The following is a 24885-nucleotide window of genomic DNA, read 5'->3' on the forward strand; positions in this document are numbered from 1 at the left end:
CTGCTGGTAGGTAAGGAGGACCCTTGTCTGTGGCATCTGTGCAGCTCTGCAGCCTGAGGGAGGTGCCTAAGGGGGAGAGGAGCCCCACACTTCAGAGTGAAGCCTGCGGCAGGAGGGAGAGGGAAGAGGCAGGGGAGCTGGCGCCTGGGAGGTGGGTATGCTGAGCGCCTGGGAAGTGAGGCCTCCCCATAGCTGCCGCCTTTAACTGCTGCACTTTTCACCTCCTAAAAAGTGCCCTGGAGGCTGAGGCTGGCTCCTACCCAGAGTGTGGTCTCCAACAGAGCTGTCAGGGTTTTAGAGGCAATCTCAGCCAACTCGCCCACTCTCATGGCGCAGCCCCACTCCCCCACCTCCTCAACTACACTCTGGAAGAGACGGCAGTAGTTTCCAGGCCCAGGACTGGTGTAAGACAAGCAGCCCCCTAGCCATGTCTGCCAGGGCCACCTCCTAGTTGGCATCTCAGCCATCTTTCCAGGTGCCAGCACCGGGAAGCTGCCAGCTCTGCTTAGCCCTATGAAGTACATTCAAACCCTTCCAGCACTGAGTCTCTCTCTCTAAGTCCCACTCTGCATAGCTGGTCCCTAGGCCCTGGCAGCAGGCCCCTTGCTGACAAAGTTGATTGTTTGGGGATGACCCCATTTGGATCAATTTGCTGAACTTGTATAGGTCCTGTCTCCTTCCCATATAGCCCTTTAAGAAAAAGTGCTGTAAATCCTTGACTTAAGAAGAGGACCCCCGCCCCACTCACACTCATACCTCACTCCCCACCCAAGAGCCCTCAAGCAGAAGGGCACTGAAGCTGTTTCTGTTTGTTGCAGACCTCCTCTGAGCCAGGCAATAGGCAAGATAGGGCAGTGTGGCTGGCTGCTGCATGCTGTGTGGCTGTCTACTCCCCTGGCCTCTCACTGGGCCTGGCCCAGGCAGAGGTCTTAACCCCTGCTAATGTGGGAGAACTAGGAGGTGAATGCAAGAGGGAAAAATCAATGCATGTCAACAGGGTTGGAAATTTATTTTCCATCTTGGAAGACGATATTTGCAAAGAGGAAAGGAGGGAAATGAAAAGCTGTAAACAAATATCTGCCATCTTCTTCCCTGGGCCATTTCTTAATTAAAAAGAAAGAATCCTTCCCAAGCTCTAGTGGAGGCCAAGCTGGTGGGGGCCTAGATGGCAGAGACACCTGCTGGGAGGGAGCTGAGAGGGACCCTGAAGTCCTGTGGATAATCACAGTGACTAATCTGATTGCAACAATAATAACTCAGTTGCTGACTGGAAGCGTTAAGCACTTGGTGATGCACTCTACATGCATTATTTAATTTCATTCTTACAACCAGGCTATGAAACAGACATTGTTATTCTCGTGTTTGGGAACGTGAGGCAAGAGATTTGAGCAACACGCCCATAGTCTCTCAGAGCCTGCGCTCTATCTACTTCCCTAAACTGCCTTCCCCAACCTGGGCCTCTACCTTCTCTGAGGCTGGGGAAACATTACCCCTTCTCACTGGGGTGAAAGGACAGGCTTCTCCTAGATGGCCCAGTGAGAATGACCCCTCCAGTGTCTCCCCCCAAATACCCACCCAGGTAATTAGGTTTGCTTTGCCTTAACAAGGTCAGTCCCCACTCTCCACTCCTGTGACACCTTTGCATCCTGACAGGCTCTGTGTGGAGTGGGGGCAACATGAGAGCCAGGCTTTCTCATCCTTCACTCATTTCATGAGAGCTGAGGTGTCACCCTTTAGTTACTGCTCAGTCCATTGTCTCCCTACCCACTGTGGCTTGCCCATCCTGGCCCATGGCATACAGGGGCAGCTGTGGGCAGTAGAGCCCTTTTCCAAACAGGGCCCGTGGGGAATGGGTAGACACAGGCTGGCTAAGCCTGGGGTCCAGTTTTAGTGACGTTTGGAATTGTCAACATCATGTGGCCTGCACCAGAGCCAATTCTTTCAGGTAGTGGCTTCTCCTCTTCCTTTTTTTTTTGCCATCTGTAAAACAGGGATACAGCATCTCTCACTCAGGGTACCAAGTCCCTGGAGAGTGTGAGGCCATAATGAGATTGATTATCTTATGTCTGAGTCAAGCCACTTACCTGGGAGCCACTCCCTACCCCCCCACACACACATACTTGGGAGCCCGGGGAATGGCTATTTTAGAGCTAACCTCCCCACCCACCAGAATTGCCACACCCACTGGGGATACTTCCCTTGTTTACCCCCCATTCTTCAAGAGCCCCTGCACTCTCTCCTGGAGCCTGGCAGGTCTCTGATGGACTTTTCTTACAACCCCACCTCAACTGCCAGAGAGCTGCCCAGGCCTGGGGGTGTTGGAGGTGAAATAAGAGGGCAGCAGCCAAAAACTGGGACCAGTGACTCAGAATGTCCAGAGGTGGCCCTGAAACCCATGCAGCCTGCCTCCCTCTCCCTCTTCCAGCAGCCCACCCGCATGGGGCCCTGTCTGGTACTGCATGGGCTGTCGGTCCTGGGCTCTCCCTTCCCAGAGCTGCTCCTCATGCTCAATGTGTCACTCCTCCCCCACCCTCTGCTGAAGGGGGTCCTGGAGCCATCACAAGAGCTCTGGGGGCACTAAGACTGATTGGTCCCCAGCCTCCATACATGCATGTCACCGTCCTCTTTGACTGCAGAATTCCACTGCAAGCTTACCCTCCCCCAGTGTGACTCCTGTGCCTCCTTACACCCTCTTCACCTGCTTGCAGAGATCAGTGTACTTCTCAATCATTGTCCGTATCTTTTCCAAAAAGATTCCTCAATGCTTTTCTTTTCAAAAGGGAAAAAAAAAGGAAAAAAAAAACAATGCCAACAGCCCAGCGTCCGTGAACAACCCAACAGTAACAAAGCATGCATTCGAGATGGAGGAAGGTAAGGCCACACATTTCCATTTGCCGCTTGCTCCTAGGGCTGGGCGGCTGGGATGTCTGGAGGGTGACCCTGCGTGCGCCCTCCTCCGCTCTACTCCCCCCCACACTCACTGTGCTCAGTGGGAAGAGGAGGAAGGGTGTGAGAGAAGGTGTATAGAAAAGTGCCCAGGAGACTGTCCCAGGGACAGCCAGACCCCTGGTCCTTTCATTATTAATTAATCCAGGGCAAAGGATGGGCCCCACTTCCCCTTACCACATCATTCATTCATTCATCCATTCAAGAAACATGTTTAGAGCACCAGCAATTTTCTGGGCCTTGTGATTGCCAGGGGAGATACAGAGCTATAAGGCTTTCCACCTGCATGGGGAGACACAGGTGGGGGGGTTGGAGGGCCTAGGCTAGGAGTCAGCACAGAACACGGTGGGGCCTGGCCCACTCTCCCAGGGGAACAGGATGAGCTCATGGAAGAGTGATCATTTGTGCTAATCTTCGGAAGATGAGGAGGTGTGCTGGGGCCCAGGAAGCCTGTGAAGGGCTTTCAGTCAGAAGAATGTGCCTGAATACAGGCCCAGAAGCCCAAAGCAGCCAGGAGAGGCTGGAGAGGTGCACATCTGCACAGGCTGATTGATTGCCTTGGTTCCTCAGACATAGTGGGTAGGTAACGCTAGTGAGGTGGAGTCTGGAGGACAGGTCATGGAAGGCCATTTGGTAATGCTGGGGAGTTCAAACCTTACCCTCAGGACTGTTAGGAGCCACTGAAGATTTTTAAGCAGAAGGAAAGCAAGTTTGTGCTGTAGACAGACCACTCTCACTTTGCTATGCGAGGTGAATTTGAGGGTGGGGTTCTTATAAGTCAGGAGACCTAGGTGCACTGTGCGGGCCTACTCAGGACAGTGGCAGTGGAGAGAGAAACTCAGCCGTGCCTGGGTTGCCCCGTGATGTGGTGTCGGGAGGAAAATAGGAGCAAGGCAGCTCAGGCTTGCCTGGGCCCAAAAGCGGCAGCTTAATTTTGTAAGCTCCTGGGCAACTGTCCCTGCACTGTCACAGAATGGAATGGAGTGTGTCCACTCAGACTTGTGTGGTGGGGTCACTGCGGCTGCTGGGATGTTGCTGGGGTCCTGCGTCAAGGGGCAGTGGGGGTGCCATGCTTGGTCCCGGGCTTTGGTTCTCTAGGCTTCCTTGGCAGTGTGGATGAGGTGGCATTTTTCATCAAGGCTGTTGGGGTTGACTCTCAGCTCTGAAAAGGGGTAATCTTCCCCATCCTGCTCCTTTATCTGGGGCTGTTCTCCTTGGACCCGGTGTTCAGATCCTAAGGAAGCCCCTGCTTTCCTTGCTACTGCTGGTGCTACTCTCTGCCCTCTGGGCCTGCTGCCAGCGCCCCCTAGTGCCAGGACGGCCATGCATGAGGGCGCGGACCTCTGTAACCCAACCGGGCAGGGCCTCCTTGGCCACTGCTCCACAAACTCTTTGGCTTGCTTGTGGGGGAAAGTGAGGGAATGGAGGGAGCCCTCTGGAAGTCTGAAGTTTCCATATAGAATTCCCATGGTCTACTGTGCTTTCCCATCCTCTCCCTCTCATGACACAATGGTCTGTGCCCCCAAATTAGAGTGAGACTAAAGAATGACCAGGAAAAAAGAGATCCCGCCCAGCCACCACCTGTCTTATCCAATATCCAGATAACTCTTGGCTTTTCCCAGGTCAAGGCCCAACAGGGCAGCCAGCAACTCTTAGAGATCAGGGACCAGAGCCAGGCCCTCAGCTTATGTACACAGCCCAAATCTGTTAAGATCCAGCTGCTCGGGAGGCTGAGGCAAGAGAATCGCCTAAGCCCAGGAGTTGGAGGTTGCTGTGAGCTGTGTGACGCCACAGCACTCTACCAAGGGCGATAAAGGGAGACTCTGTCTCTAAAGAAAAAAAAAATCTGTTAAGAGATTCCAGGGCGGCGCCTGTGGCTCAGTGAGTAGGGCGCCAGCCCCATATGCCGAGGGTGGTGGATTCAAACCCAGTCCCGGCCAAACTGCAACCAAAAAAAAAAATAGCCGGGCGTTGTGGCGGGCGCCTGTAGTCCCAGCTGCTCGGGAAGCTGAGGCAAGAGAATCGCGTAAGCCCAAGAGTTAAGAGGTTGCTGTGAGCCGTGTGACGCCACGGCACTCTACCTGAGGGCGGTACAGTGAGACTCTGTCTCTACAAAAAAAAAAAAAAAAAAGAGATTCCAGTATTCCAGTGCCCCATCCAGCCCAGGTTGGGCCCCAGACGTGGCATCCTGAGAGCCCCTCACACCTGGGCCCAGGTGCCTTCCTTGCTTTCACTCTGTTCTGTGGCTGCTGGGCAGCCTCAGTGCTTCACGGTGGCCTGCAGGGAGTGAGGGTCAGCAGTTAGTTACAGGCTGGCTGGTGACGGCCAGCCCAGGAGTGAAGGCCATGACCCCTTCATTCCCTAACCAAAGCCAGCTGTGTTGTGCATATCATGGCAGGGGGCCTGGGAGTGAGCAGAGGCTGGAGATCAAGGTCTCAAGCCAGACAAGTGTAATGTTTGAGCACACCTTGCTGTTTCAAGCGACTTTCTTGAAGTCTTACACTCCTGAGGTGGACAGACCAAATGCCCTCAGTCACAGGCAGTCTTGAAAGGATAGGTTGCAGATCACCAAATGTTGGCTTGCGACAGACCCCAGAGACTGCCTGGGTCTGTGTGTTCTCACATCTTGGAGCCTACTATGAGGGGCTGAAAGACAGTAGGATCTGGCCACTTCAAGAAGCAATTTCTGCTTCCTTGTATTCAGCAAGTAGGGAATTGTATATCCCAGCCTACCTATCCCAATACCTATCTTGGGTCAAGTGATGGTAAGCAGTTAAGGTGCCCATAGCTGAATGAGATGGGCCAAGTTGTCATAGCCAAGCTGACAGTGTGTCTGTGCAGGGTCAAGCAAGGGAAGGAGGAAGGGCAGAAACCTGCCTGCTTTCCAGTTTGATTCTGAGCATGAACATCTGAGGGGCACCCAGGACAATTGGGAGCTGAGAAGGAGGGAGAAAGGAGGCACCCCAGACAAATTAGGACCCTCTCTCCCTTGTAGCAGGCCCTTCTTGTAGCATTGCTTCCTGCAGGAAAACAGGACACTTTCCAGAAGGTGCCAGAGATGAACTAAGGCTTGGCCAGCAGGCAGATTGTATGGGTGAGAACGGGTGAGCAAGTGAGCCAGGGTGGAGACTCCACGGCCGGGTGGGATGGGCAAGGAGAGGTAGGGATGGGTCAGGCCGGGAAGCTGCGGCCCTTCCTGTGTCCTGACTTTCCCCCTCCACTTCATCTGTGGAGTTGAGAAGCATGTTGGCTGAGCAGGAGTGTGTGTGCAGGTACGGCCTGTGCCCTGTGAAGAGCAGAGCTGACCACACAGATGATCAGAGTGGCCATACTCCTGGCCTTCCGGGCTTCCCCACATCAGGGAAAACCATAGTCTAAAACTAAAATCTGCCAGCCAAGGAGGCCTCTTCCTCCCCTGGCTGAGCCTCCCTGTGACCTGAGCTGCTGCCTGCCCATCTGAGGAGCAGGTGGGTAGCCCCCAGCGGAAGGATTCCTCAAGGCAGGCAACCAGCCTGGAGTGTGCCCCCTGCCCCACCCCACTCTGACCATGCCCGGCCCTCTCCTCTGTCTTGCAGAACTTCAGCGAGAGGGAAGCATCGAGACTCTGAGTAACAGCTCTGGTTCCACCAGCGGCAGCATCCCGAGAAACTTCGATGGCTACCGATCTCCACTCCCCACCAATGAGAGTCAGCCCCTCAGCCTCTTCCCTACTGGCTTCCCATAGGTACCAGCAACCTGCTTCTGACTGGCCAACCCACTCACCTGCTGGAGGAGGGGAGAAGCCCCGCCTCTGGTCCTGCCCTTCAGTCTCAGCTCCTCTGTCATCAACCATCTTCCCTAAGCTTAGAGACAGCAGCCACCCATCCTACCTGGATTGAGAAGAGATCCTTCTCCAAAACACCTTGGTGTACCCTGACCTCTGCCACACTTGTCAGTGGGGGCTATGGCCAAGAGAGACTACAGAAGTTCAGTCCCCTTCTGTGTTTGCACATGACATCCTACATCGGATCCGCTTTTGTATTTTTTAACATACCCATGGGGGCCTTAAACAGTGACCATATCTTGGGTGGGGAGAAGGTGGATGGTCCAGCAGAGCATTTGACCCTGAGTGGACAGTCTTAGCCCCGGCCCACTTCTGGCTGTGACACATGCTGCCCTCCAGCTTCCTTTGGTCATCCCCCCTCCAGCATGGGGTGAACTGAGGCCTAGAGTATTAGGGAAGGAAGAGGAAAGGAGATGCCTCTCTTTCCTCTCTTATTTCCTCATCAGCTCATGGGAAGAATTTCTTTCTTATCTTTAAGCCCTTTTACCCTGGTCCTGTACTGTTCAGCGAAGGAAACTGGTTACTGAGGCCCTGTCAAAAAGTGCACGTCTTGTCTAATAAATCACGCTGCAATTGGTGTCTATCCTTGAGTTGCTGGGGTCAGGGTCCTCTCCAAATGCTGAGCAGAGTCCTGTGGGCCCCACCATGTGTCTGTGGAGGGTAGGAATGGGAAGGAGAATTTTGCTCTGGAATTTGGGTGGGGCCTGATTAAGTCCATTCTCCAAGCTCCTTGACTGTTACCGGAGCCAGTGAGGTGTCAGTGCCAGTCAGGCCCTTGGCAGGTACTGGGGAGTTGCTGTGGGGAAGAGAGCTTGGCAGAGCCTCTGGCCTCATCTTTGGGACACCCTGTAATTGCCTTTCTTTTCAAACTCACAAGATGGGAGGGTGGTTAAGTGAAGATGAGTATTCATGAAGCCTGACCCGAACCTCCAATGACAAGTTCCTGACTTTGTTCTCTCTCCTCTCATTTCTGGCCCTAAAGTGAACAGCAACAAGGAGACAGGAGAAGGGGGAGCAAAAGGGTTGTCGATCAGATACTACTCAACTACTAACACTCTTCCCAGTCACCCCTTCTCTGCTCACATATCCCAAAGACCCCAGGGAGGCCTTGGAGGATTAAAGGAAACCCACTGAGCCAAGTGTGGTTTGGGGTGAAGTTTAATGGAACAGCCATAGAAGAGTTGAGTTCACAGACAAGCAGGCCTTCCATCCAACCATCTGGCCAGAGCTGAGCCTCTTCACACACCCTGCCCCCAAGTCCTGGCACTGAGAAGAGACTTCATTTTTAGTTCCCTCACTGTATCAATTGGACATATTGGCAGAAGGGGGATCTGAATCACACTAGGCTCTGTCAGTTCAGAAGACAGTCATGCAAAGGGTGGCCTAAGCCAGTCCCTCCTACCTGGGCACCTATATGGTGAGAAGTCATTCCCTAAGTCATGCTGGGAACATAAGGAGGCCTGGGCCTAGCCAAAGGGGGCTCTTGAGGGAGTTTCAGCTTTCCCCCATTTTGCTGGTTGGGGACATTGATGATCTGGGCACTGCCCCACCCCCCAGCTGCAGCGTGTTTCAGTTAAAAGGGGACAGAGGAGAGAGGGCCACCAGGCTGCCCATGCATGCTACCCATGGCCTGGCTCCCTGGGGATGGGTCCAGAAGCTCTAGGAAGCAAGAGCCCCTCTGAACCCACCCTAGGACATGTGGATGGGGCAAAGACCTTGCTGCCAAGAGCTTTCTCAGCCATGCAGGGAACTGGCTGGCAGCTTAGAGTCAGGAGTCCTCTCTGGCCCAGCCCTTCCCTCCAGTGGGGGCAAAACAGCTGTGGCCTCCTCCAGTCAGGGAAAGTGGTGGGTGTAGGGCTGGACTTGTTGGCTGAGCTTGCAGGACAATCTGGTTATTCATCTGCTTGTGCAGTCAGGCCAACTCTGAGTATGTGGGGGAAGGGTGAGGATAAGAGAGGCCAGATAAGCTGGCCCCATGGCGGCTGCCACTGGAGCTCAGGTTATCAGAAAGGCCATGGGCCTGGCCCCTGGCTAATTGGAGAGGTTATGGATTCTGCCATAGGCTATAATCAGCTGGAAGTGAGAGCTGGGTCCCAGGGTGGGGGACCTTACTGTCCTTTGGCCCCCAGAGCAGCCAGCATGCCATTATCTACAGATAACATCCAGGAAAACGCTGCCTCGCCCTCAGTCCCAGCAGACCTCATGATGGCATCATCTAGGAGGTCATCAGAACATGAATCTAATTGTGGCCAGACTAGACAACTTGAGGAAGCCATGTAACCTCCCTGATTCTCACAACACTACCTGGTCAATGGACAAATTACTATGCATGCCTTCTCAATTTGAGGGAGAACTATCTTAGTGATCTGGAAAGAGACTGACAGAAGCTGGGGTGGCAACCGAGGAGCAGGGATACTGTCTAAGACTGATTTGACAAAAGTCTCAACAGTCCCAAGGTAAACGGAGGCACACAAGCACCAAGAATAGGGCCAGCTCCTTTGTAAAGAAGCAGAAGCCAGGCCAGGCAGCCACCAGTCTGCAATTGGAGATGGTTTTTCAGCACTGATTTTTTATTATTAGAGATCAGAGACTCTCTAAACAAGAAGTTACCTACCAGTGCTGTTAGATCCTCGTTTTGTTTGTTTTTGTAGATGTCAAGCCTGAGCCCTAAAGAAAGGCAGAGCCTTGCCCAAGATCATGAAGTCACACAGCTAGTCAGCTGACACCTGTCTGCACGTTCCTGCTTCCCACCCCAGCCAGTTCCCTTAGAGGGGCCTGAATCTCCTGACCGCCTGTGCCCCCCACACAATCCAAGGGGCCTGATCCCACTGACCTGACCCCACTCCTTCAAGCTCCCAGGTTGGGGCCCCGACTAACTTGGCAGCTGCTCCCCCATCCCTATGTAACTGGGAAAGCAGCCTCCTCCTGCAGACCTAGAACTGGAAGGTCTAGGGGCAAAGGGAGAGAGCACCTCGTATGTCTTAAGTTCAAAGCAGAGCCCAGAGGAGGGCAGAGGCCCTGGAGTCCCAGCATGGCCTTGCTGTGTGAGCCAGCAGCAATGGCATCACCACCTTATAAGGAGTGCATTTTGGCATGCTCTCTTTTAACATCTTAAGGTCCCTTCTCAGCTCTGTCAACAGCACCCTGTGGCCTTGGGTAAACTTTACCTCTGGGGGCTGCTGAGGAGGGAGGAACATGTACCTGGCTAGAGGAGCGACAGAGCCCACCCAGGCAAAGGGAAAACTGTAAGTCACAAAGGCAAAAGGGTGAGGTGCAGAGGCCAATGGGGCAGGCCAGGTAACTCCTTAAAGGGACATCAGGAGAGCCGTGCCTGGATTATGGCAGCTACCCCCAGACTGCCCCTGGAGTCCTGGCCCTGCTCCCCGCCTGGTGCGCTGCGAGCAGGCCAGCCCCGCCCCCTTGTCACTGGTGGGCCCGTCCTGAGGGTCCTTCCTATTCTTTACCCCGCTCTCAAGCCACTCAGCAGAGTGCTCTGTTCACGCTCCCATGATCCCAAATGCCCACACCCATAATTTCACACTCATGTACGTCCACGCAGGCTCACCGCCGCTCTTACACCTCAATTCTGCCCACCGCGGTGTTCCAAGGGTGCGGCTGCGACCCGCGGGCCCCAGACCAGGGGATAGTCTGGAGGTCCCAGGATTACAGGATCCCTCACACTCTGAGGAAGTTACCCAAAGTCTGGCGGTGGGGGTGAGGGACGCGTGGCCTTGGCTCTTGGCCGCGTGATCTCGCCCTCGGGTGCAAAGCGCGTCCCTCGAGGGCTGTCTACCCGGGCCCATAGCAGCCAGGCTGGGCCTCGCCTTGGCGTCAGCCTAGAAGACCGGCCAGGGCCACACGGGCAGTGGCGGTGGAGACACTTCCCTGGCCTAACTGTAGGAAGTGGCCCCGCTGCCTGTCCTGGCATAAAGCCGCAGCCACACCGCAACCAGGAGTGAGTTAGGCTGCCTGCTCTCCCCGCGTCCCCCGCCCGGTCCCAGCCAGTTGGCCCGACCCTGCGCGGGATAATTGGGACTGGAGAGAGGCGACGGGCGGGCGGCGGCTCCAGAGAGACTGCGCGCCTGTCAGCCGCAATTTGTTTAAGTGGACGGGACAGACCCGGCCGCTGTGGGCTGGGGTCACCAAGGCCGCGGCCCCCACCCCAGCCAGACCTGGGACCACGGGGGAGCCCGGCCGGGCCGCTAAATCGGGCTGGCTGGCGCCACGGCTCCGGGAGGTACGGGTGGGCAGAGAAGCCGTGATGGGGAGCGACTCTGTCCGCCGGAGCGTCTTCATTCACGCACGCACGCGCGCGCACACACACATACACGTCGAGACGGCCGTGGACGCCAGCGGCATCCCCACAGCTGGCCATACGCGAAGGGCCACACACGTCACGCTATCTTGGCCTGGGCACATTCCTATGCTACTGCGCACTTCCATGCCAGTCTCAAACGCCAGCACCCCGTGTCTCTGAAGCACGTCGGTCCCCTCCGCTGCACGACCACACATCCCCACACATCCACTCCGCCCGGGCTTGCGCAAATCCGCGTCCAGGCAGACAGACGAAGGCACCGGCAGGGACCTCTTTTCAGGTTCATTCAACCCGGTAAAGGTCCCAGCAAGTGTCCCTTGACACTGAGAGAGGTTACAGGCCCGAGGTCTGACGGGCAGCCCAGCTCGGTTCAGGACCGCGGCCTCACCCGGCCCAGGCTGCTCAGCCGGATTTCGTTGTTGCGGGAAGCGTGGAGCCCACTGACCACGCGCAACGGGCTCGAGGCTCAAAGGCCCGCGCCGGCCCGACGCCCGGGCCCGGGACCGCCGGGGAGAGGGAGGGGCCGCTGAGCGCGCGTCCCCCGCCCGTCTGCGGGGCCGGGCCGATGCGAAGTGACAGGGGCCGGAGCTTTGTTGTGGAGCCTCGGCCGCCTGGCGCCAGCCGCCCCCGCCCGTGCCCTCCCCCTCCAGCCCCGGGCGGCCCGCAAGGCACCCCCCGGGGCCTCTTAAAGAAACACGCTCACTCGGCCGGGGGAGACTCCCTTGGGGCGCCTGTTCCTGGGAAGGGGAAAGAGGGTAAATCCAGGATGGGGAGGAGCCAAGCGGGAGCTGGGGGCTGCAAGGCGGCGCTCCAGGGCCGCCCGGCCCTCCCCAGCGCCAGTTTTCCGTGAGCCAAGGATATTCCTAACTGGAGAGTTTGGCTGGGGTGGGGGGTGTCCACACGCAGCCCTGAGATCTGCTACATCGGACCTCCGGGAGTTGCAGGACGGCGGGGCGGGGCAGACAGTGGGATCCCGGCCCGGAAGAGCGGGTGAAAGCCAGCGGGCAGGTGGGTGGCTCCGTAGATGGGACTGCGGTCCTCAAACGCAGCCGCTGCATCGGTTTCTTGGGCAAATATCCCAGGCCTGTGTGCTTCAAGTTCTTCACGCCTTAGAGCCCAGGACCAGCTACAGATTCTCCCCAGGAAAATAACTAAAATGTACACACTTAGATGCATACACACACACACACACACACACACACGACTTTGCAAAATGTATTCACTGATTCCCAGGCCTGTGCCTACGGAAAGCTGCCCTGGCTATTATCTGGTCACTTCACCGACTGCACAAACCAGTCCACACGGGTCCCACGCCCGGGGCCATATTCCGTCTAAGATGGAGCTGGCAGGTCTTTGCTTGTACAAAACTGCAAAGTACCTTGCCCTGGCTGCGTAGACTGCGCAGCGCGGAACCAAAGATTCGTTCTGGGCAGAGAAGGGGTACAAGAGAGAAGTGACCTAGTCAGTAGTGAGGTCATGGACAAAGCCCTGTGGGGCAACGCCAACGAGCGCGATGCGATGAGGAGTTGTGAGAGCTCTGGGGTCGGCTCCAAAAAGTAGAAAAACGGTCAAACTACGTCTGCCAGTCCCAAACACTCACTGCCAGAGGGGCCTCCACTCGTCAGCTCTCAGCGTCCAGCTGCGAGATGCCCTGAGACTGGGTGTGCGCAGCGCGCGAGCACCTGCCCAGGTCACTGATGGACGTGGGACGTGTGCGCCCAGCACTCCGGCACAGAGCCGGAGCGGGGCCGAGCTGACCCACACTTGCGTCTGTTGTAAGGGTGGGAGTGTGACCTGGGGCTAGTGCATGCTCTCTGGAACCAGATTTGAGGCAGGTGGGTGGTCGCTCCATTCTCCCTTTGCACACCTTGACTGGACGGCAGCTCTTTCTGCACACAGAGGGCACCACGCTGGGCAGGAAACACACACACACACACACACACACGCAAATCCCAACAGGAAAAAATACTGGGGCTGCTGGAAAACGGAAGACGAAGAATGATTACGGAGGTGGACGGGAAAGGGAGTCAACCACAGGTGCGCGGAGACACCCCGACTTCCGCACGTGTTACTCAGCACTCCTTTACTTGGGAGATGTGCGCTTCCAAGAGATGGAAACAAACTCTAGAAAAATGGCTAGGAAAGCGGAGAGAAGATGCCAGTGTTCAGGACGAGGGAGATTTGCGTCTCCAGTACCGCATACGGCGAAAATTCGTTGGGTCGCGGGTGCAAAATCCGGGGTCCGGAATCTCAGGCGCAGTGCCGCCCTGGGCAGAGCAGAAGGTGCGCTCACCTTCCTAGCCCGGGGACCGGCTCTCTGCGCCGCCGGAGACCTCAGGGCTGAGTCCAGGGCCTGCCGGGAACTCCAGGTTCCTTCGGAGTCTTGCTGTGAGGGAAGGGGGGGGGTCCTCGCGTTACCCTCCAGGCCGCTTCCCGCTCCAACCCGAGCCAGCCCCAGCGGGGTTCTGCCATGGCTCCACTCACCAGCTCCCGCTACCTGGGTTCCGGTCCCGACCTCGGACCTGGGCCACCCGAGCCTCCCGACTCGCCCGCCCACTGGCCTCGCTTTACAGCTCCTGCAGCCTTCTTCCGGAGTGCGGGGACCCCAGGTGGCGCCGCGACCCAGAGCGGGGTCGGAGGCCGGGCCGGGGCGCGGGCCAGAGCTGCCGGGCCTCCAGGCACGGAAGAAAGAGGGCGCCCCCTGTCCTCTCGGGCCTATGTCAATGCTTTCACTTGGGGCCTGGCGTGCAGCTGGGGGGGGGTCCTTCCCCAATGCCCTGGGACCCGGGCACCCCTCGCCTCAGGCCCTGGCGGCGGGTCAGGTCGGCCCTTCGCGCTTTCCAGTCCCAGAGCAGGCAGCCGCCGCGCGGGAGGCGAGGTGGGGGCCGGGGCAGGGGGAGGGGTCTCGGGGCCCGCCGGCCCGTCATTGGTTAATATTTTATTCTGTTGACATGTTTTCTTACTGCTGAGGCTTCCGACACCTTCTCCCCGGCCCCCCCTCCCGGCCGGAGCTTGGCCTGAGCTGTCAAAACTCCGCCCCCGGAGACCCACAATTGGTCCAAAAAGCGTAAAATCAGCAATCAAGGGGGGCCTGGCTCGTTAGCGCAGGGGATCCGAGCAGGGCTGGACATGTGAGATAGTCACAGTTTTCCAGAGATCACGACAAGATCTAACCAGTCGCGCGTGGTCCCCGGCGCCGGAACGGGCCAGCCCAGCCCAGCCCAGCCCCGCGCAGAGCCCCCGCCGCCCCAGCTCACACAGCCCCGCGCCCCTTGCGTGCGCGGGACAGGGAGCCGGGAGGAGCAGCTGCCGCGCCCTCCGCGCCGGTCGTCGGTCCTCCGCGCGCGCCGCCGCCCGGGCCGGGGGTCCGAGCCGCGCGCCCCCGGCCCCGGCCCCCGGGCGCCTGGGCCGGATGTCCCGATGAGAGAGCCGGCGCTGACGGCCAGCGCCATGGCTTACCACCCGTTCCACGCGCCAAGACCCGCCGACTTCCCCATGTCCGCCTTCCTGGCGGCGGCACAGCCTTCCTTCTTCCCGGCCCTCGCACTGCCGCCAGGCGCTCTGGCCAAGCCTCTGCCCGACCCGAGTTTGGCGGGGGCGGCGGCCGCAGCAGCAGCGGCGGCAGCAGCGGCCGAGGCGGGGCTGCACGTCTCGGCACTGGGCCCGCACCCGCCCGCCGCGCATCTGCGCTCGCTCAAGAGCCTGGAGCCCGAGGACGAAGTGGAGGACGACCCCAAGGTGACGCTGGAGGCTAAGGAGCTGTGGGACCAGTTCCATAAACTGGGCACGGAGATGGTCATCACCAAATCCGGGAGGTAGGGCGGCCGGCGTGCGCGAGGGCGAGAGGGCGGGCTGGGGACCGGACAGCGCCGACCAGCGCAGAGCCTTAGCTCACCGATCCCAGCTGCCGGTTCCCGGCTCTTAATCCCGGCGCCACGCTTTGCTCTCATAGACAACCAATTTGATTTCTCTTGTTTGGCACCGGAGCGAATTTCTTTTAAAACGAAAACGCCAAAATCCCCTGAATGAAATAAAACGAAAACATGCTCCTAAGGAGTAGCAGCAACCGATCCAAGTCCCAGAGCCGTAGAGGCCTGGTGGCTTGGCCCTGCTGCTTGGCCCTAGCGGGTTTCTTCGGCGCCACGGTCTCGCTCTTACGTCTCGGGGTCCGTTTCTGAATGCCGGGGAAATGCAGCGTCTCCGAGCCTCTGCTCCGACCCTGGAGACCAGAGTGGGAACGGCTCCCTGCTACCCCTTGTCCGGTTGCTCCGTTCCCAGCCGCAAACACCGGGTCAGCCGAGAGCCAGCCGCAGCCTGACCCTCCGGGAGATCTGTCCCAGTCCCAGAGCTCCGAGCTCTGAATGCATCCGCCGCCCCAGGCCTTAAAGCCAGAAGAAAGCCACAGTGCCCAACCCCACCACCCCATGTCTCAGCCACTGAGAATCCAGGCCTGAGGCTCACCCTCTTCCCCCGAACTGCGGGGTCAGGGCCCCTGATCGGGCGCGGTAACCCAGTTCCCCAGACACCCTCCAAATTTGTTTCTGAGCGCTTTGGTTGCCAAGTGGGTTTTATTATCTGAACGAATTTCGAGGAGATTCAGGAGAAGCGAGTGTATTTCTAGAGGGCCTGGATTTCTTTCCTGGGCCCTGGCTTTCATCTCAGATCTGAGAGAACAAGGTCTCCAGCTCTGAGCACAGGACTGAAGGGAAGCCCTGTCTATACGAGAGGGTCTGACAGGCAGAAATGGGATCTCCTGGGAGCAGACCGCTGTGATGAGAGCAGGCAGGGCAGGGAAACACTGACCAGAACTCCCCTCTGGGCAGTGGTGAACTTCGGTGTGAAGGGGAGAGATGGAATGGGAAAGAGGGGTCCCAATGGTGTCTCCCTCCTTCCTTCTTCCCAGGAGGATGTTCCCCCCATTCAAGGTTCGAGTCAGCGGCCTGGACAAAAAGGCCAAGTACATCCTGCTGATGGACATTGTGGCTGCTGACGATTGCCGCTATAAATTCCACAACTCTCGCTGGATGGTGGCAGGCAAGGCCGACCCCGAGATGCCCAAACGCATGTACATCCACCCAGACAGTCCAGCCACAGGGGAGCAGTGGATGGCCAAGCCTGTGGCCTTTCACAAGCTGAAGCTGACCAACAACATCTCTGACAAGCATGGCTTTGTGAGTGTGGGATGGGTGGGGATGAAGATTACAGCGCCCAGTACTGCAGCTGGTGGGGAGAGTCAGGCCAGAGGATACCCGGGCAAGTAGAGCTGGCCAACCCCCAGAGTACCCCTGCCCATTCCCTGCCCCGTGGCCAGTGTAACCCGGGGCTGGGCCGCAGGGCTCCACTCTGCCAGCCTGGGGAATGGCGGGTGGGCGGCTGGTAAGCTTCAGGCTGCTCTCAATCTCACTTCCAGTCGGGTCTTCCAGGTCCCCTCCTAGGATCCAGCAAAAAGCTGGTGTGGCTGGGACTGGATGTGCAGTCCTGGTCTCAGGGAGGTCACTCTGCTCTTGGCCTGTGGTGATGAGCTTGGGAGACCTGTCCAGGACCTCAGCGTGGCCCTCATCCTTCCCCAGCCCTCCTCCAAGACTAGGGAATTTAAAAGTTAAACCCACTCCCTCCACCCAGCCTCCCTAAGTCCTTTTCCTCCTCCCACAAGCAGATGCCCATCTAGGACATCTGGAGGACAGAGTTTGGGGGTTCTCTCCCCTCCTGTCTGAACAAGTCCTCAGTAAATGGGGGGGGGTGTTCTGTGGCACAAAAGGAACTACCATTCTGTGATAGGTGAACCCCCGTGAGGAAGGCTGGAACCCTTTCTGGGTGGAGTGACAAGGGGGTTAGTTGTAGGGCATTTGTTTTGCTTTGCTTTGCTTTGTTTCATTTCTCTTTCCAAATTGAGGACAAAAAAATTTTTTAAGTGGAGAAAGGGAGAGAAGCTGTGAAAGAGAAAAGTGAGAGAAAAAAATAGAAGAAAAAGAAATAAAGGCAAGAAAAAAGCAGAGAAACAGGAGAAAATGGGGAAGGGAGCAGAACCAAGAGAGACAAAAGGCGAGGAAGAGGTCGGGTCCCCAGAGAGCAGAGAAGCTCTGGCTGACCCGCGCCCTCCCCGCAGACCATCCTGAACTCCATGCACAAGTACCAGCCACGCTTCCACATAGTGCGAGCCAACGACATCCTGAAGCTGCCCTACAGCACTTTCCGCACCTACGTGTTCCCAGAGACGGACTTCATTGCTGTCACTGCCTACCAGAATGACAAGGTGCGTGGGGTGGGCGGTGGGCACAGCCCCTGCACTGACACCCCCAACACCCCCGTCTCCTGCAGCTCCCCCACACCCCTCTGCGCGTTCAAGGCCCGCTCCCGAGCACGGAGTCTCGCAGCACCCACAGACATCCTCCAGCCTCCCTTTCAAGCCCAGAACACGTACACACAGCTCCCCCGGGGCGCGCCAACAGCTGGGCACTCGTTCGGGTGGAGATGTTTGCTTAGCAATTAGCAGAGACTCTCGGCCGGCTCTGACATTTTTACATTTTATTCGTTTATTTCTTGGCTCAGGAATGGGATTTTAAATGCAGAGAGGGCGCCTGAGGCAATCTGCCTAACTTTTAGCGATGCTTGGAACTCGGGGGCCAGTGTTCACCCTCCTGGGGAAGCCAGAGGGTAGGACAGGTGACACAGCTCTCCAAAGCACCCTTGGCTACTGTTTTGGGTCAGCCCAGGCCCTGGACCCCTTGGAAGGTGCTGTGAGGATTTTCCAAGTTAAAGGGCGCTTTCTGCTTGCTTTTACACCATTGTTCTAGTAGGGCGAAGCGTCTCTCTCACTAGGCCGGTGCACCCTGTCGGGTGAATGAGAGGCTACGTGTCTGTGAGGTGGTTCTGTCTCTGTGAACCAATGCGTACTCCTGGCTAAGCGTGCTCCACTTGGGGAGCCTTGGATTCTTGGGGAGGCGTGTGAATTCGTTTGGGTGTGGGGCACTTGTTCGTTCCTCTGCGTATATTTGCGTGTGCGTGGGCCCATGAGTGTGACAGTGTGTCTTTGTGTGTACCTGCGGACTTAACGTGTGCACCGCTGTCTCCGTGCGCGCCCGCTTAGGTGCGGAGTCGTTTCACTTGTATAGCCGCACGCAGGCCTGAGTGCGCGCTTGGGCCGATTTTGACTGTGTGCTCACAGTTTAGGGCTTGTGTATTGCGGGGATATTCCTGGAATAAAGTCTTTAGAGGACAGAAGAGACCCTGTAGCTTTCTTTGAGCCCACTCGCCGGCCTCACCTCGGGGCGTCTCATACCAGGCGGGAGAGTACCAAGTGGACACTCCGCGGGTCCCCCCTTGCGGCCTGCAGCCGCTGACCTCAGGATGCCCCGGCCAGGCTGGAAGAGCCAGGGCCTGACCTAGCACCACCCCCTTGGTGTCCGCAGATCACGCAGCTGAAGATCGACAATAATCCCTTTGCCAAGGGCTTCCGGGACACCGGGAACGGTCGGCGGGAGAAAAGGTGAGGAGTGAACAGGGCTGCCCCCACAGAGGTCACCCGCGGGAGCGGGAAGCAGGAAGGGTGCTCTCCTTGCTCACCCGATCCCTCTGCTCATCCCCAGGAAGCAACTGACGCTGCCATCTCTGCGCTTGTACGAGGAGCACTGCAAGCCGGAGCGCGATGGCGCCGAGTCGGATGCCTCGTCTTGCGACCCTCCCCCCGCGCGGGAGCCACCGCCCTCCCCAGGCACAGCGTCCAGTCCCCTGCGCCTGCACCGAGCCCGAGGTGAGGGTCGAGGGAGCGGACAGGGGCAGGGAGTGGTAGCTGGAGAGGGTCTCCTCAGGGCTCCCGGCTGGCTTGTGCTCTGCGACCGGCTAATCTTAAAGGCCTGGGAGGAAGCACTAACGATCTGTCCGGTATGTGGCTTCCAAACTGGGTCTTTCCCGTGAGGGCGGCCCTTCCAGCCTCAGTCCGCTGGAGCCTGAGCTAGGCCCGTCGGGCGCTGGGACTCGTAGTGGTGAGGTTTCCTCTCCAAAGTTCAGTTTATTTCATGCGAGGTTTGGATTAGGTGACCTGCAGCTGCTCCTTGTCCGACTCTGGACGCTTCTCCGACTCAGCCTCCCCTCGGGAGACCCGTAGAGGCTGCGCGTCCGTCTCCGCCCTGAGACTGTAACCCCCGCGCCTTCTCCCCCTGCAGCCGAGGAGAAGTCGTGCGCCGCTGACAGCGACCTCGAGCCCGAGCGGCTGACCGAGGAGCGCTCCGGACCCGCGCTAGGCCGCAGCCCAGCTCCGGACAGCATCAGCCCCCCTCACTTGACCGAACCTGAGCGCGCCCGGGAGCGGCGCAGTCCGGAAAGGGGCAAGGAGCCGGCCGAGAGCGGCGGGGACGGCCCTTTCAGCCAGCGGAGCCTGGAGAAGGAGCGCGCCGCCGAAGCCCGGCGAAAGGACGAGGGGCGCAAGGAAGCCGGCGAGGGCAAGGAGCCGGGGCTGGCGCCGCTGGTGGTGCAGACAGACACTGCGTCCCCCCTGGGCGCCGGACACCTGCCCAGCCTGGCCTTCTCCAGCCACCTGCACGGGCAGCAGTTCTTTGGGCCTCTGGGAGCTGGCCAGCCTCTCTTTCTGCATCCAGGACAGTTCGCCATGGGCCCCGGCGCCTTCTCTGCCATGGGCATGGGTCACCTGCTGGCCTCAGTGGCAGGCGGCAGTGGCAATGGTGGAGGCGGTGGGCCCGTGACCACTGCGGGGCTGGACGCAGGCGGGCTGGGTCCCGCGGCCAGCGCAGCAAGCACCGCCGCGCCCTTCCCGTTCCACCTCTCCCAGCACATGCTGGCATCTCAGGTAAGGCCTGTGACCTGGTGGCAGCAGGAAGGGGGGAGGAGGAGCAGCGAGCTGGGCCACTGGGGCAAGCAGAGGGCCTGCGGGGTGCCAGAGGTGGCTGGAGCCCCCAGCAAGCAAGAACTCATAAAGGGAAGGCCAGATGGACGCTCTGGATGACACCTAGGTTCTGAGAAACTAAGACCAGTAGGTCCGAGGTCCAGCTAGGACACTGCTTTTGACAGTGTGTGACCTTGGCTAAGTACCTGACCCTTTCTGGGACTGTTTCCTTACCAATATTCCCAGTGAGGAGTGAGACACCCATCAATACTCTCTTGACTCTGAGAGACCAATGCTGCCCCTGGCTTTTGTGAAGTCTACTCTTGACCTCAGAAGAAATTTTCTGGGAACAAAAACCCTTGCTTCCCTGCCAGTCCTAAAAGGCTAGGGTGTCTGTATAAAGGGAGAAGGAAATTTTGCTTTGTTTTCTGGACCATTGACCCCCTAAATGAGTCACCTCCCAAGATGTCTCTGGCCCCTTTCAGGCTCTGTACAAAGTCCTCTGCCCTGGCAGAGGACACCACTGGCCTTTCCCTCCCACCTTGAGTTCCCCCAGCTCCTTCAGCTACATCTCAGGGAAGAGGGGCTCTGTTCCCCAGGCCCTGGTTGAAATTCTGAGCTCCCCTGGGAGAGTTTATGAAAATGTGGCCAGCGGCACAATAAGGAGATCTGATGGGGACAGCGGCCTCTTTGGTTGCTTGGGTGGAATATTCCCTGTGGAAAGATTTGGAATCTCTTCATTCATTTTCTTCCCTCTGAGGTTTCTGGCAAATTGAACCCTTGAGATCTTATCTCAAGGGAAAGAAAATAGGAGTTCAGGTCTGAGAAAGCTCCTTTGGTTCGGGAGCAAATATTTTTAAAGTTGGGGGGGGTTCTGAAATGAGTTTTAAACCGAGTTCATTATCAGTGTGTATGGAGTGTTTGAGGCACCAGCAGCACAGATCTGGGGTTCTGGGCTGGAGAGGGAGGATGTGGAGAACAAAGTTCAGGACCTGGAGGTTTCATCTGCATCCTGGATTCTGTGTGTATGTGAATGGCTCCTCCACACGCAAACTCTGCTGATGATCATTGGTGCCACAGAGGTCATAGGGAAGTCAGGGCATCTAGACACAGCCTGGTCAACAGGTGCGCAACCAGAGTGAGAGTGCCCAGCCCTTGGGAGGCATTGGTTAGGATAACTACTGATGGTTAAGGCTCCTGTCGCAGCCATCAGGTAGAGCCAAATCCCAGGAGATCTGATGCCTCCTTTCTTCCTCAAAGCCTGAGATGCTGGGTCTGAAATGTGCAGTAGTGCTTGAGCCTCTCAGGAAGAGTTATTTTCTCACTCCCCAACTCAGCTGCCTCTTTGCTTTCACCTGCTTGAACCAGACCTGAGGCTTCTCAGGAGCCCAGCATAGTCAGCCCCCTGCCCTCCTCCCCATGCCTACACACTCCGGAGAGTGAGCCATTATCTCAAAGGTCAGATAATCTGAAACTCAGGCCTCATGAACTCAGGCAGTGTTTGTCCAGGGTTTCCTGGCTGCTGTGCTCTCTACAGGCAAAGACTTTGCATTCCTTCCTTAGCTGTCACTGAGGGGCTGCCAGAAGTTCTCTATAGAACACTCAAGCCAGTTTTCTGAACTGGTTGGCACCTGTGCCCTTCTCCTGGCCCAGGCAGGTGACTCCCTGAGCAGGTGAGCAGGCAGAAGGAGATTTTACAAAGCTCCTGTCCCAGCTTTTGCTCCCTTAGCCCTTTGGAGCCTGCAGACAGGAGGGTTAGGGAGGGCACTGTCCTAAATGAGCAGAACCTCCCAAAACAGCCAAAGCTGCCTGCTTGCCACCTGGCCCTGTGCCTGCCCAGTTTCTTCCCCCTAGGCCTTTGCCTGTGCTGGTTCAGCCACCTGGAATGTCCTTTCCATTACCCCCACTGTAATACCCAACACCGAGCTTGATGACACCAGGCATCATAGCCTGAAATAATCCCCCCTCTAACTGGGTTTGGCAATAGCACACTGGGTCAGGCCCACCTGTGCTGCCCATAGTTGCAGTTGCTCTGGTTTTATAACCCTAAAACAGCAGGGCAAGGAGTACTGGTCGGAGCACCACCCCCAGCCCCCAGACCACCCTCAGAAGTGCCTCAGGCAGAATGTCTAACCCCTGTCCTGTTCTGTTTCTTCCAGGGAATCCCAATGCCCACTTTCGGAGGCCTCTTCCCCTACCCCTACACCTACATGGCAGCAGCCGCCGCAGCCGCCTCGGCTTTGCCGGCTACCAGTGCCGCGGCCGCAGCTGCGGCCGCGGCTGGCTCCCTATCCCGGAGCCCCTTCCTGGGCAGTGCCCGGCCCCGCCTGCGCTTCAGCCCCTACCAGATCCCGGTCACCATCCCGCCTACCACTAGCCTCCTCACCACGGGGCTCGCATCCGAGGGCTCCAAGGCCGCGGGGAGCAATAGCCGGGAGCCCAGCCCCCTTCCTGAGCTGGCTCTCCGCAAAATGGGGGCCCCGGCCCGTGGCGCCCTCTCGCCCAGCGGCTCAGTCAAGGAGGCGGCTAGTGAACTGCAGAGCATCCAGAGACTGGTGAGTGGGCTGGAGAGCCAGCGAGCCCTCTCCCCCGGCCGGGAGTCGCCCAAGTGAGGGGCTGCCCAGCTGCTCCGCTGCCACGCAGGCCTCCCCGGCTGCCTGCCCCTGCTGCTTGGGACGTGTACAGCACAGAATGGGTATTTATTTAAATAAAGGAGCAAAAGTGGGCTGCAGCAGCCAGATTAGAGCCTCGTCTGGCAAGTTGGGGCCTAGGACACTTCCCTGGGTCTCAGCGAGCATCAGGCTGGCGGGAACACAGTCGCTTTGGAACCACTAGACTCGGTCCAGATCTGCTCCAACATCAAGGTGGCATCTGTGGGTTCCCTCTGTCTTCCAGTGCAGTGGGAGAGGCTTCATCCCAGGCCCAGTGGTCCCTTCAGAAGCCAGAGGCGAGGGGGTCGGGGTGGGAGCTTTGGAGGGCGTCCCAGAGCCCTTGGCCTTGGGCCTGGACCGTGTGGGAACCTGGGGTGGGTGGAGGACGCAGGAGCCAGTGAAGACTGAAGTCAGCGTAGACTTGAGAGGGGGGTACCTGTCCTTGTAGTCCTTCCTCCTCTTCTCCCGAAAGACAGGCACCGCTCCCACCCCTGAGTCAGCGCAGGGAGTGGCGCTTCTGCCTTGAGTCCCCAGGGGAAAAAAAGATATTTATGAAATAAATGGTAATTTGTGTAAATAAGCTTTAAGGTTCCCAGAATATGCAAATTGGTATTAATTTATTCAAAGGTGTACATTGCTGTGTACATATATTTAGAGATTAACTCATAGCATTTAATTTTTTTCATTTTACATGAGCATCTATATTGTACAGGGCTGGGGGGGCCCTCGGCTGTGGGAGAAGGCCCGAGCCCTGAGCAGCCCCCACCCACCCTGCCGGCCCCTCGGCCCCTCCGCCCCGGGCTTTGCTCGCCCGGCCCGCGGGCTCCACCTCAGGTTTTCACTTTTCGCTGCGGAGCGAGAATCGAAACGACAAAAACGCGAGAAAACAATAAAACGCTACAATGCGAAGTGAACGGCGCTGTGCGCTCTGTGTGCCGCGCGGGGCTGGGGTGCTGCAAGCGCGACAGGAGGGACTAGCGGCGGGGACAAAAGGTCGGGCGCCCCTAGCTCAGCGGCAGCTGCCCCCCGGGGGCGGCAGCGCGGATGGGGCCGCGGGCGGAGCCGCGAGGCCGGGCGGCGCCGGCGCGGGGCGCAGGCCGGGCAAGGAGGCGCCGAGCCGCCTCGCGCCCCCCGCGCGGGCCGCGTCCCCGCCGGGGCTGGGCTCCCCCTGCTGGCCACTCGCCGCCCGTCCGCTGCTCCTGCGGCTCTGAGCCTGGTGCCTGCGCAATGGAGCCAGAAGCGCAGCCGGGAGCCCTAGACGCCCGACTCCCTTTATGGGGCACTGCAGTGGAAATGCATCCCCTTTCCACACTCTGGGTGGGTAGTCCTTGCCCCCTCTCACTTCTGAGGAGAGATTTGGCCATGCCCTCCCCCTAAATGCCTCTGACCCTAGAATTCGTTCCCATCGCTCTGTCTCCTGAAACTCCTAGAGAAACATTTTCTCTGTGTTAGGGCTGTTGCCTAGAGTGGCAAAATCTGGCCTAAAAGTTCTTACGAAGGCCCTCTTGGGAGTGCAGGTCAAGAGACTATTCCCTTTCCTGCCTCAGTTTCCCCCGATAATGGGCAGGGTCTCTCTGGGAATTCCGCTGGGTCAGACTCCATAAGGCTGGTCATTTTCCTGAGACCCACTCCTGCAAGGACCGCTGCCTCCCGCCCCCTTCGGGTGAGCTCCAAAGGGCGGCAGCTTCCTTCCTCCTCCTCCTCACCCAAATCTTAGCAATGGGGGTGGTCAATGGATGGGAGACAGGCGGTCTCTCCTTCAAGCATGGGTCTACTAGTCACCGGTCATCAATTTTGAGCTTTATGGACTTTTGACTCCCTGGCCTGGCAGGCTACCCACTTTGGACACTGCTTTAGGTGGGCTTGGGGGCAGAGCGGGGGTGCCGGCTTCCAACGCCCAAAGTATGGTGAGATGAAGGAAGAGTGAAGGTGGACGTGGAATTGACAGTTGGGCCTCCAAACCCCCGGACGCCTTTGTGGGCCGACACACTTGCAAGGAAAGAGAACCGTGTCGGCCTCTTCCACGCTGAATTTGGCTGGAGGGAGTAGGGGTATTGACCAGTGCACGAGTAGGAGGGCGCAGAAAACTGCGTCCCAACCCCAGAGGGTGGGTTCTGGCTTCCCTGCCTCAGACCTTAGGGCGAGGACGAAGAAGGGGCAGTCCAGGAACCGGGCGGGGACAGGTAAGCCCTTTTCCCAGCTCGAGCGGTATGCCTTGTGGGCAGTGTGTTTATTCGAGGTTGCTTTGAGGATAAAACCCCTCTAAAATTCGGAGAGCAGGGTCGCGTTCGCTTCTCGCTTTCAGCATGTC

General features: G+C 58.1%; 3 protein-coding genes across 14 annotated transcripts in view; 2 read left to right on the forward strand and 1 right to left on the reverse strand.

Annotated features, from left to right (window-relative positions):
• The window catches only part of BCAS3 (BCAS3 microtubule associated cell migration factor), a 657493-nt gene extending 650134 nt beyond the window's left edge, over positions 1 to 7359 (forward strand). For 6 of the 9 annotated variants that reach the window (XM_053567923.1, XM_053567928.1, XM_053567927.1 and 3 more), the window contains one exon: positions 6522 to 7359. In XM_053567923.1, coding sequence (XP_053423898.1) covers positions 6522 to 6670 — 149 coding nt within the window. In that variant the 3' untranslated portion in view covers positions 6671 to 7359. Of the gene's footprint in view, positions 1 to 2780; positions 2872 to 6521 lie in introns of all 9 variants that reach the window. The other 3 variants (XM_053567926.1, XM_053567929.1, XM_053567932.1) reach the window with 1 other exon arrangement.
• Positions 7360 to 9654: 2295 nt separating this feature from the next.
• Positions 9655 to 13708, reverse strand: LOC128570542 (uncharacterized). The gene is made up of 2 exons (XM_053569804.1): positions 13569 to 13708; positions 9655 to 13470 (listed from the first exon to the last, which is right to left on the reverse strand). Exon 2 carries the CDS (start codon positions 11142 to 11144, stop codon positions 10461 to 10463), a length of 684 nt encoding a protein of 227 aa, XP_053425779.1. The 5' UTR covers positions 11145 to 13470; positions 13569 to 13708; the 3' UTR covers positions 9655 to 10460.
• A 666-nt stretch (positions 13709 to 14374) lies between these two features.
• TBX2 (T-box transcription factor 2) overlaps positions 14375 to 24885 on the forward strand; it is a 34580-nt gene continuing 24069 nt past the window's right edge. For 3 of the 4 annotated variants that reach the window (XM_053569803.1, XM_053569800.1, XM_053569799.1), the window contains exons 1-7: positions 14375 to 14899; positions 15988 to 16255; positions 17191 to 17337; positions 18494 to 18570; positions 18671 to 18834; positions 19247 to 19887; positions 22083 to 22478. In XM_053569803.1, the coding sequence (XP_053425778.1) occupies positions 14505 to 14899; positions 15988 to 16255; positions 17191 to 17337; positions 18494 to 18570; positions 18671 to 18834; positions 19247 to 19887; positions 22083 to 22478 (2088 nt within the window). In that variant the 5' untranslated portion in view covers positions 14375 to 14504. Of the gene's footprint in view, positions 14900 to 15987; positions 16256 to 17190; positions 17338 to 18493; positions 18571 to 18670; positions 18835 to 19246; positions 19888 to 22082; positions 23484 to 24885 lie in introns of those variants that run through there. The other variant, XM_053569802.1, reaches the window with a different exon arrangement.

The sequence above is a fragment of the Nycticebus coucang genome, chromosome 18, assembly GCF_027406575.1.
Source record: "Nycticebus coucang isolate mNycCou1 chromosome 18, mNycCou1.pri, whole genome shotgun sequence".
Lineage (NCBI taxonomy): Eukaryota > Metazoa > Chordata > Mammalia > Primates > Lorisidae > Nycticebus > Nycticebus coucang.

What these genes read in the sequence shown, in the direction of transcription:
- LOC128570542 (XM_053569804.1), bottom strand. Translation starts at nt 11,144, where the DNA reads ATGGCCAGCTGTGGGGATGCCGCTGGCGTCCACGGCCGTCTCGACGTG.